The sequence below is a fragment of the Seriola dumerili genome, unplaced genomic scaffold (genome assembly GCF_002260705.1).
Source record: "Seriola dumerili isolate Sdu_G_001 unplaced genomic scaffold, Sdu_1.0 BDQW01000025.1, whole genome shotgun sequence".
In the NCBI taxonomy this organism is placed as follows: Eukaryota; Metazoa; Chordata; class Actinopteri; order Carangiformes; family Carangidae; genus Seriola; species Seriola dumerili.
The window spans coordinates 12,269,399-12,281,819 of NW_019174280.1; the positions used below are offsets into that span (position 1 = coordinate 12,269,399).

At 40.9% G+C, this 12,421-nt stretch overlaps 1 protein-coding gene across 1 annotated transcript in view; it reads right to left on the bottom strand.

Annotated features, from left to right (window-relative positions):
* Window positions 1-1,564: 1,564 nt before the first annotated feature.
* LOC111240361 (steroid hormone receptor ERR2-like) overlaps window positions 1,565-12,421 on the bottom strand; it is a 36,552-nt gene continuing 25,695 nt past the window's right edge. Inside the window, exons 5-7 of the mRNA XM_022770348.1 lie at window positions 11,915-12,076; window positions 4,737-5,006; window positions 1,565-1,809 (exon numbers count right to left, since the gene is read on the bottom strand). Of these exons, the coding sequence (XP_022626069.1) occupies window positions 1,565-1,809; window positions 4,737-5,006; window positions 11,915-12,076 (677 nt within the window). The remainder of the gene's footprint in view (window positions 1,810-4,736; window positions 5,007-11,914; window positions 12,077-12,421) is intronic.

The following is a 12,421-nucleotide window of genomic DNA, read 5'->3' on the forward strand; positions in this document are numbered from 1 at the left end:
GATGCCCAATTACGGCTGCAACTAATGATTATTTTCATTAATGATTAATCTGCTGATTATTTTTTGATGAATCGACTAATTGTTTTGTCTTTAGAGTCTTTAAAGAGTGAAAAATGCCTGTCATAATTTCCCACAGCGCAAGGTCATGTCGACAAATGTTTTGTCTGACAACAGTCCAAAGATAGTGTGAGAGAGAGAGAGAGAGCGAGAGAGAGAGAGCGAGAGAGAGAGAGAGAGAGAGAGAGCAGTTCAGATATGCGAGGCTAGTACACACACTTTGGTATCACATACGACTGAGGACTGACGTAATTAGCTGTGGGACTTAACGCTATTAATATAGTGACACTTGTTGTTTGCGAGTACAACCTAAACAAAGAGCGGGTGGGTGGACACAAGAAAAAGCAAAACCTATACAATATATTGCAATCTAATACAGCACCATCACAACCTATAGGGTCAAAAGCAAACATAGAGTTGAACCAGCACCTATGTGACACAAACTGAACATTACAATCATTACAAAGGTAGTATTTATTGCAGGGCTATCAGGGCGTATCAGATTGCATTAAGTTGCATAGATGTTGCTGCTATTGTGCCCTCTGTCTATATTTACATAAAATAAACTTTTCATGACAAGCCGCACAGTTTAGTTTAAAAATTCTCAGCACAGAATATAGCTTATCGTGTGTGTGTGTTTCACAGTATGTCTGGTTGCCAATATTTCTGTATGACACTTAACACAGAAAGAGGAAGTGATGAGTGAGTCTCTAGAAGCAAAAACCACTGACCCAGACGCTACCAGACAGAGCTCGCTAGTACAACCCATTATTGCCACGTTATTCATAGATGCTTAGTGCAAACTCTTTGTGAACGATGATCACTAGCCAACCACTGTCCTTCTGTAAGCACCAAGTTGACTATAACCACTGAGTCGTTGAAGCTACTATGAGGTAAATACAATTACGAGGAAGTCGAGAATCTTACATACCCGTCATGGTGGGTGGCGCTTTCTTTGATGACGAATATAAGAATATGTCTAACAATTCTCCCCCCGCCCAGTGCAATTTCACACAATATACAGTACACATATTATATGTAGACCAGTTAGAGACTATTGCTTTAACAACTGAGATTAGAAAATATGAAAGAAAGAAACAAAAACACATAATGTGGCTGCGTAGCCGCACAGTTCTTTAGGACATTTATATTAACACACTTCCATTTTGAGATGAAAATAAGATAAGAAACAAATTCACAGAAGCTTCAGGTGATATAGAGCAATGGGTCTCTGGTTATAACAAGACCTCGGTTGCCTGATTTCTGTACACAATATCTTTATATACATCATCATGATCCCACATCAATCAGGTTGATATTCACCCTTTTTAAACCATCTCAAGTTCCTTTTTCTTTTATCTTTATTACCATTTAAAAGTGTTAAAATGACTCAGTAGTCCAAAGCTTCATCCTTTCACTGTCAGTTGGCACACCGCCTTTATTTTTATGGGCTGTCTCTCGCCTTGCCTGGGTGATGCAGCTGTCTGTCAAACATCTGGCCCAGGTGTCAAGCCTTGGCTTCCAACATCTCGAGGAATAGTTTGTGCATGGGGACTTTGCCCTGCATTTTGATGCTGTAGAAGTGCTGGACTGCCTTGGTGGCCGTCTGACGGAGCAGAGGCAGGGTCATTAGGAGCTTGCCTGCCCGTCGAGGGTCCTCCGGGTGCTGAGAGCCCTCAAAGTCCTGCAGGGCCTCGTGGAGAGAATCCTGGAGCCTTTGGACGGCCTCGATATTCTCTATGTGCATGGAGTCTGGAGCAGGAAGGGTGGAGGGGGAGGAGGGAAGGAAATGTGAAGAAAAATATTTGAATCATTCATGTTTCAAAGCTACGTATTAAATAACAAATGTATTAAATAAAAAGCAAACATTTTCTACTGATCTGCACTGCGACAAAACCTCTACAGCTACAACAATAACTCGGTGTTTTGCAATTGCATCAGCTGACTTTAAATTCTGCATCTTGTCTTTGCAAACATGCAATTTTGGAGAGAGGTTTTCTCTTGTTAGTGGTTAATGACGCTCCTTAAATAAATGCCTATGCGTGGCCAGGACTCTAGGGACAGGGAGGAGAGGGAGATGTACTGTAGGTCTGTATAAATATACAGTGGGACAGGAAAAAGATTCATTTCTTTTGGTATCATGGACCACATACATCCCCCCTGCTAATGAATTCAGATGGCTGCATTACTAGGATATCGTTCAGCTGAATGATGGCGGCAGATGGCCTTCATTTCCATAAGAAAGAGCAGTTGGCCCCCTTATGTATAGGCTCTAAAATAAAACCAGTTGAGACTTATTAAAAACTGCTCTCTATGTATAAGTCTACAAGTTAGAAAAAAAAAAACAGGTTTGTCCTCCAAAGGACACTCTGACAGAGAGTGTTTTAATAGACAAGCAGTGGTTTGCTTTCAGCCAATTTCACTGCACAGACTTACAGTGTCAGGTCTAATCTGTGTATGTATCATATCCACAATTCATCAACCGATGGATAAAATAGTGCACAACAAAATGTGAATTCAATTCAGTATTATAATTGAATCAAAACAATTCGTCTTGGTATATGTATCAGAATAAAATCGACTTGTTTCTTTCTAAACACCCTGTATTACTGAAGCTAAACCCAACGTGGCTGCTGATTGAAGTGTGTGAGTGAATTAGATCAGCTCTGCTATGTGTCATGAAAGTTGTGGAGTGAAGTAAGACCGTGTATGAACATGTAAATGAGGCAGAAAAAAGGAAAGTACAAGGCTAATTATGTTCCTAACTGACTGATTAAGTCTCTTTTACCAGTCGCCTTCTGTGTAAATTGCGTTTCTATCTTGGGAAATTAACTAGGCTATGTGGACCGCACATGTGTTCCAGCACTCTTCATTTGAAACCTTCATGTTAATACTGATCTGATCCTCGTTTGGCTGTGCGAGCATGTGTGTGTGTGTGTGTGTGTGTGTGTGTGTGTGAGAGAGAGAGAGAAAGACAGGGAGAGGAGGGGAAAGCAAGAATATGTTTGTGAATGTGTGTCAGTGTGTGTAAATGCAAAGGGAGAGTGTGACTGTTTTCATGTGTGTATGTGTGTGTGTGTGTGTGTGTGTGTGTGTGTGTGTGTGTGTGTGTGTGTGTTGAATGAGGTTAGGGGCGGAATGCAAAACTAACTTTGAAGAAACAATTTCCATGTAATCCGTCAGCAGCCTGGCGTCAATCCCGTCGATACTCCGCTAATTACAAAATCAATGGCCATGAATTTCCACAGCTGTCACACCCACAGGACCCCTGGAGCCGGAGCTCTCCGAGACTGTGTTCAAACGAGCCGAAGCTGCCCTCTCGCCCTCCCTGAGCCTCCCTCTCAACCCCTGCCTTCCTCTCTCACACTTCTCCCTTACCTTTACATCCTTGCTTTCCATCACCCCTCCCTCCCTCCTCCAGCCCTCCCCCCCCGTCCCTTCAGCCCCCCCCCCCCCATTTATCCTCCCCTCTCTCCACTCTCCCATGGAGAGTTTGTCATCAGAAGACTAAAGCTCTGGGCTCAGCATTTTTCATTTTTCAGTCAGGCAGGAGAAAAGACTCCTAACAGGCATTGATTAGTGGGGGACAGGCCCGGCCTCATGAAAAGCAAACTGTCGATACGGGTGCAGCATCTTCACATTGGAACAAACGAGGCCCGTCGCTCCCCAACGCTCATTCCACGCCACTTAACACATTTTATTGACAGCCCCTGTTTTCCTAATGAAATGCTAAATATATCTCCCTCGGCTGTGGCGCGCTGGCAGCTACTGTTATGGAGACAGAGAGAATGAGAGCGCACTGTGACAGTCACACACACGCACACACGCACACACACACGCACGCACGCACACACACGCACACACACGCACACACACGCACACACACGCACACACACGTGCACACAAATTAAAATATAGATGCACACACACTCTCTGGTGTTAAATTAAACAACCGTGCTCCTGACCTTTTTGTCCCCCTCTTATCAGGTATCCTTCATTGTGGAAGTGATCAGCTCCCCAGATATGGACAATCACTTGACATTTTTTGTTTTATTCCTTTGTTTGCTTTAATTAAATGCCAACTATCTTGATTTATTTGAGATTTAACATAGAGATGTACCTTCTGGTCAAGCTCATGTCACCTTTGAGTTTGTAGAGAAAAGTAAAGGATATTTGGCTGAATGACTGCACTTTACAATAAAAACATCAGTTCTTGTTCTTCATTTAATCAGTTTTTGTAAACTGAATTGTACCTCAATCGAAAGTCACACTCGATGTTTTGCAGATCTGAAATATTTGTTGATGTACTGTATGTTTGCATTAACCCCTTCACATCTAGTTTAGATTTGTTTCCAATTTAAGAAGATTTAAGACAAAAAAAGTCATCTTAATCCTCACTGTCTGACAAAGTTGTAGGCTATATATACTCTGTATGATCTTGTTCCAGCTCCTCAGTGATGCCATATAATACTTAAGCTGAGGGAAATTCAAACCCAGATGGAAGCATTCTCCATGTCTTGTACATCTCCTCACGTTTCCCCAAAATTCAACTTGAAATATTTGGTATATTTGGAAATTTTAGGATCTCCATTAGAGTTTAAAATAAAAAATGTGTGATTAGTGGCTGCACAGCATGAGTTTGGATTGACTAACAGTGGGATTAAGGAGGTTAACTTTACCTGAGTTGGCAAGGGCGATGGCTTTGAGCGTGACAAACTCCTCCTTCTCCATGCGCAGCTTCTTGTAGCGTCGGACCAGCGGCAGGATGGCAACGTGCAAGTCCAGCAGGCCTGAGATCCTCGCCTGCTCCTCGTCCACCACATAGTCCTCTGCGTACACAATCTCGTCCTCGCAGGGCAGGGAGCGAAACACGATGCTCAGCACCAGGATCTCCATCCAGGCGCTCTGCAGTAGACTCATCTGGTCAGCCAGCGACAGAGTGGAAAAACCTGCCAAAAGAAAAAGAAAATGTGTCGTTATTTTTATATTTTCTTTCCAGACATTGCTTTGTACAACCACATGACAAAGCAGGAGATCAATCCATTAATCTCACTACACTTTAATTGGCCATTTCAAGTCCTCCATATGTTTTATGGGCAGTGTGTACAACGCTTGACAATCCCCGGAGAAGCCCAACTTGAAACAGAGGCCGACCACTGTATGTGGTGGCTTAAGGGAAGAATATAAATCAGTCAAGTGTAGAGGCCTTTGAAACATGAGCCTGGGCTGCTTCACCCATCAACCGTCAACAGTTCTTCTGCGACCCAGCACATAAGCACATGAGACAGCACTTAGTGAAGACAAATCCACTCCTAACCCTAACCATCTCTTATTCTAGTCACAGTGAAGAAGAAAGAACATGAAATTAATTCTTCTTCACAGCAAAGAATAAATCCTGGATTTTAAGCATTGACTAAATAAATGGTCTTAAATTAAAGTGGCCTCAGTACTATTATTTCAAGTTTGTTTTAGCCATCTGTCAAAATCTGAAGTTATACACCACAATTAAATAAGTCACAAAACTCTTCTCCAGTGTAGTGGGCTTTATTCCTCAAACATTTTTTGGCGATTGTGCCTTCATCAGCGTCCTTTCTTTATATACAGTGGGGTCCAATAGTCTGAGACCCCTTTTCCCATTCACTTATCCCATTTACTAATTTTCCAGAAGGAGACGAAATTAAGGCATTTCAGATATATAATTAGGCAGTTTGAGTCTGAAATGCTTAAGCGGGAAGCTACATTTAAAGGAAATGAATTTCAGTTAAAGGAAGGATGTGCTGAGGTTAACAGAAGATTTTCTGAGGAATTATTTAGGGCCATTTGTATTGAGCGATGGAAGAGATTAGAGTATGCTGCATTTTGAAAGATGATTTTTTTCTTTTTTAATTCTTAAGTTAATTACAGTTACAGTTAATACTGTGCTTTGTAAAACAATACTAAGAAAAAGATGGTTTTAATTTGTCCACTTGTTATTTTTTTTCCCCTAAAGCTTTCCACCGCACCAGTGGAGGCGTTTACTTCAGTTGCCTGGATAATGTATTGGTTGCAATGATAAGTAGATTTGTGGTAACTCATATTTCTCTTGTGACTATATACAAATAAAACGGAAAGCATCAGATAGCGCCCTGATAAAGGCATGATAGCTGAAAACCTTTATGTTCATATATTAGAGAAGAGATGTGTTTAAGTACGTTGGACTTTAGAGTATTTCAACTCTCACTGGTCTGCATCTTGTCGTGTGTTTGCTCTAAAATTAGAAGTGGTTGTAACATGAAGTCATATCAGTCATGAACACAGTTACTGGAAGTCTCCTTGAATATTCAGCATGAATCGGTATTATGATGGGAAAGATTTTATAAACCCAGCAAAGTTAAGGTTCAAGACAAAAAAAAACCCCAAAACAATTATATTCTACCTGACAGCTTCCTTCTTCCTTCTTTATTCTTTTGAGTTCAACCCCCTGAATTCAGCAACAATTCATCCAAGATCTTGAGGTCGACCCATCAACTCTCTCCTCTAACATTCACACACACCACATCAAACAGACAGACACCTGAAAGGACCTAAAGCGCCACAATACCTTTCACTACTCTATGGTGAATAGGAAGGTGATTGGGGGTATTGACCAGGGCCTTGAACCCACCACTCTGCTTACTTAAATCTGCGCTTGTATGGACGGGAATGGGGCAGGTTGACTTAAAAGAGGTCCTCTCGATGGTTCTTATCAAGCAAATAGAGGAACGATGAGAAGAGAGAGAATGAAGCAGAGAGAAAAGAGTGCTGGGGGTGTCATTGATTAGTAGATTGTAATCAGTCCACCAAATGCGAAGGGGGGATCGATCCAAGCCTCAGATCTGACAAACAGACAGTTGATGGAGGACATCCGGTACACGTTTAGTGGGGGGATGGGAGGACTCCAGGATCACAGAATGTAGATACTGTAGGCTGCATCAGGAATTCATGAATTTACTCTCCATCCCCAAAAGACACTTTTTCCAAGAAAATGAATGGGTTTAATCCTTTAAGGGCTATTTAGAATAAAGAGGGAGGATCAGTGGCTATATGTGTAACATGTTGGTTGTCTGGAAAAAGCCAAAGTGAATTAAAAAAAAAAGCTTCACCACTTGTAAAGGAGCATTGATTCAGACATAAAAAATAATGCTTAATAGTGTTGAAATCATCAAACCTCTCATATGGACCACCAAAAAACAAGAACAAATTGGCTGTTATATATATGCACCCTTTTTTTCATGTGCTCAACTTTTTCTTTGTCTTGCTATATTACGTTTCTTTACACATTTTGTGAAAGAATCAACACCCTGTTCAACTGTCTTCTCCCTTTCTTCATCATCTTTTCTGTTCCCCAGCCTGCGTGGGTTTTTTTTCCTTTCCACTCAATTTACTGAAGCGATGGAGAGACTTCCTGGCTCCCCAGGGGTCGCCCCGGAGCTTCAGGTGCGTCGCCCGGAGGTGGCCGAGTTAAGTGTCGCTGTGGAGTGTGATTCGCCCTGATGAAATATCAATATTTCACCCTACTGATTTACTGCCGTTTGACCAAACATGACACAATATTGAGCAAACCGGAGAATGTCTGTGTCTCTGTCTTTGTAGTTTCCTTCCCTTGTGAAGACAAAAAGCACAACGGAAACAAGAGATACTACAGGTTTCCACTGCACTTTAAGAAAACAAATTATTATCTGCTCTTCTGTCTTACAAAGGCAGAGAACTGTGGTGGGAGGTTTAAAGTATTCAGCCAGTTGACATTGGGCTTTCACAGGGCTGACGTATAAAGACAAACAAACACTCACACTCAAATTCGCACCTACAGGCTATTTAGTGTTGCCAATTAACCTGCATGTCTACAACCTTGTTGCTGTGAGGCGACAGTGCTAACCACTGCACCATCGTGCCGGCCTGCACTTTGTAAGGAAATCTAAATAAAAATCCATTGCTACACTTGTGTGATTTAAAGGTGAATTAAAATTGCATGTATTCCCGTAGAGCCACAAGCTGAGATGGCAGTTGGTGACACTCTGCTAAGCTAGGCTTGTTACCTTTCAGTCAAACTTGTCCATCCTCACTGGATTTGGCTGCTGCCCCCTTAAGTTATGTTGGATAACTAACAGAAATACCATAATGTTGGATTGGAAATTGATCATTCTCAATTTCAGAGAGACCTTTTCGTGAAAAAAAAGGAAATTTAGCTGTGGCTACCTTTCCAGCTAGCATCTAGTTTTCTTGTCTTTGCTGTCTGTGAATTATGAAGCCAGAGTTCATAAGCTGTGTTTTGATTTGGTTTTTAGCTCCGTGTTGTAGCGACTGTATGTTTTACCTTCTGCTTTTCTTTCTCTTCAGATACAACTAATTTGCAACAGCAAATACTGTATGTCCTCAAAGAAATATAATGCCACCTGGATTATATTTTCTACCAACATAATGAATAATTATTGTTGATTAACATTTTGCAAAAGGTTGATACTGAAACTATCTGCACAATGTCCACTGACATTTCCTTGTAGCAACTAGAGCATGATAAAAAAAATTAATGATTACTTCTGGGAACTCACTTGGTTAATAAAAGATCATGATCTTGGTTGAATATTGAAAAAGCGGGTAGTTACTTGAGGCATGATGCGTTTACTCTATTAACATTTAACCAAAACTACCATGTTTTCTTAATCTTAACCAAAGTGTTAAACCTAAACATTTAAGGGACGCAGGATGTGAACCCCAGCAGCCAGTGTTGTGGGAAGTTAGGGGGAAGCTTAATCAAAATAAAATATAATTCTACTTCCTAGGACTGTTCATCAAATGTTCATCTAACACCCTGTGATGCTCCAGGTCAAACTGTTGCAAAAATGTAAAAATGACACTGTTTGTAAATTTGTATACTTCTATGTATATTTCTGTAAGGTACCCGATCTGCTACATACCAAAAGAAAAAAAGTACTCCTGCTATGCAACAGTACAGTACAGGTAGAGATCAGATAAGTAATTGAATCCTTATTCAGTACAATGAAGAGACTGAGTGGCTGGCAGTGAAGCTTGAAGCTGTCATTGAGAGCTAGGTCTAAAACAGACAGCAGTTCACTCTCTATTCATTTAGTATCATTACAGGCCTCCTAAGAGCCCTAATGGGCCTAATAAAAAGACAGAGGTAATAATGAGACTAGAGGGCCCTATATGAGCAGGAGGAGTAGGAGGGGGAGAGCCAGGGGAAAAAGAGAACAAGGAAGCCAGAGTGTGTGTGTGAAAGATATGATGGGAGAGAGAGAGCGAGAGAGTGGCAGTGTGTGAGTGGCAGAGAAAAAGAGAGGAAAAAAAAATCAAAGAGGAAGAAAGTGATGCTCTGAGCTGAGTGAACATTAAATACCAGAGGGCGCTGAATGCTGCTGCCTCGAATATAAATCTACACATGTTGTGTGCAGCTACATGTCTAAGATGGTGTGTGTGTGTTAACAGCTGCACAAATTAGTGGCCACCTCTGACCTCCTGACAACTGTGTTACGATTCTGTTTCCATGTTCATGACACTGCATGTAACCGCCTGGTGATGAGTTACAATCATCCACTTTAACGTGTTTAACCCCGTCTCCTAACAGCTTTGTATTTGAAGCCAAAATGGGTTTTAACTTCTGTTTCATGTTTGGAGCCTCTATCTTGTATTTGGTGGAAATATTTGCATTTATTTAAATAAAAATTAAACTTAACTGCACATTATAGTACATCAGAGTTAGATGTCCCGAGAAAAGCTATTTACCACATATATTGGACCCTTCAGAAAATCTATTCAACGTTGCATGTTTCCTCCCAGGTCTCCACATCTGGGTGTTGAAGGACTTTTACATTAATGGAGCAATCTGCAGTAATGACTCTTATTACCTCATCGTTAAGGCCATTTGCGCAGCGGTCTATGAGTGTAATGGTGGGAGTGGACTGTTAAACTGTAGGGACCCCTTTTGTCTTAATCGTTACTTGGTGACACTCTGACCCGGTGGCCCCGGGTAAAATGTCCCCGGAGTGTCACACGCACCTTTAATAACTCCGTCAGGTCTGGACTCAGATCGTCATAGCATACAAGATCAATAGTTATACATAGAAAATGTAACAGAGATTGAGGTCCAAAAATATAACACTAAATTTCTTGAATTTATTTCTGTAGCCCTGTGGCTATGATTAAATTGAAGAATTTGATTGTAGTTGCCCTATTTGACCTCTTTTTCACTCTCTGAAAAATATACCTGAATTAGATTTTCAAAAAAAAAAGCTAGTTCAGACATATCCTTGTTCTCAAGATGTTCGATGAAAAAGAGGTCAGGGAAAAAAAACTGTGCATGTGGGTCAGGGATGCTCCTTTGGTTGCAGTGTAAACTGAAGTGTTGAGACAGCAGCCTCGCCTCGCACCCCAGCGGCCCTCCACTTCCTCTCTCTGAGGTGGTCTCGGGAAAAAGTCATACCTGTGAGGTTCCCAGGGCCAGTTTGGAATCAACACACTTTCACCCACTCCAAATTTCATTAATTAAGGAGTGAGACATAAATCTGATGACAAATCAGTGATTAGGGGTAAATATAGGCAGACCAGCGAGCTGAGCAGCTGGTTAGTGTCCTGCCAGCTGGGAATAAGTCCACAAGGAGGAAAAAATATCTGCAATTGTTATGTTTATAGTCATAGAAGAGGAATTGCATTGTAGCTTATTATATTATTTTGATGATTTATTAATAATTTCGGTAGTTTTTCATCCAGAATTCTTTGGCTCCAGATTTTCAAATGTGAGGATTTTCCGTTTTATCTTATATCACTGTAAATGAAATATCTTTGGGTTGTACTGTTTGTGGGGCAAAACAAGACATGTGAATACTGTGATGAGCATTTAACCTCATTAACTGAGAAAGAAAATACATTTAAAACACCGATAATATTTCTCAGTTAAATGAGCTGAATTGGCGACGTGCAACTTTGTAAATACTTTATTTGACTGGATCAATGAGACGCATCCACTTTGACGTGTGCTCCGTTTAAACATACTAGAGCTCAAAGTGTCTGTTTCAACTGATAGAGATGAAAAGAAAAGAAGATCTAAAAACATTTGCATAACAAGCCTTATTTAAGAATTCTTCAACAAGGACCAGGGAAATCCGTCAGTATTTCCCTAAATAAATCAATTTTACCACAGGCCCTGTGTAGTCTCCTTAAGTAAGTAAGAGGATTGCTTTCTTTAAGTCCTGGATTGAAATGGAATACATTGACATAGGGGCGGATCCCAACCCCCCAGACTCTCCCACCCTACCCAGTCAAATCAAAGGTTTCAGCTGCTCTTTATTGATTAGATTTTAGAATATGGGACTAGCTTTTCCCTTAGGTGCAGATGAGTAGCAGATGTTAATTATCCTGTGTGTGTGCATGAATGTATGCGTGTGTGTGGGAGGGGTGTGGGGTGTGTGTGTGTGTGTGTGTGTGTGTAGGGGGTGTTTATGTGTGTCAACAGTCAGTGAACTACTTCAGTAATCTCATACTGTATCATTTCAGTAAATTTGAGTACATCCTTGCTTTACCTCCAGCATAAGACCTGTGAAGTTGAATTTTTATGATTCCAGTCATCAAAACTAACAAACTGACACAATTTTATTCACATTAGAAATATTTTTTTATGTTAATCCGTTCCCTTCTCTTGTGTCATATACTTCTCTATTCTATATTCAGTCATCTATTGATTTTTGTCAAAGCACATACATTTCTTTATAGAGAAAAAAAATATCTATTAAATGCATGACCAGGTTTAAATAATTAAGAAATCAAAAGGTTCAGAAAACCAGATCCCACACAACACGGTCATTCATCAGCAGTCATGTCTCTCTACCTGGGATATGTTTGGCCCAGCCGATGATGACCACCAGTTCGCGGTCGGCCAAGTCGCACAGCGTGGTGAGGGCCTTGATGTCTCCGTCGGGCATGGTGGGGTCAGGCATGGCATAGATCTTCTCTGGCTCCACCACCAACAGATGGGAAACGATTTTTGTCACTGACAGAGAGGACGACGGATACAGGGACAGAGCGAGACAAGAGGGAAAAGAGTTCTGTGTTGTGTGATAATTTCAGGCGACAGCATACACAAATTTGTTATTTAAGGAAACGGACAAACAATTACAACAAATAAATGAATCAATATATCATTTAAAACTTGTTGAGTTAATATTACTTCCTCAACGACATATTTTGTAAAAATGAATACATTTCTAACTGCAGTCTCGCAAGTCACAGCTCTTAGTCCCAACATGTCAATTCATAAATGGCCCAAGTTGTGAAGTTGCTGCTTTGATATGAAGCCTTTCTGTAACGCTGAGGTACAACCCACATTTCAACTGAG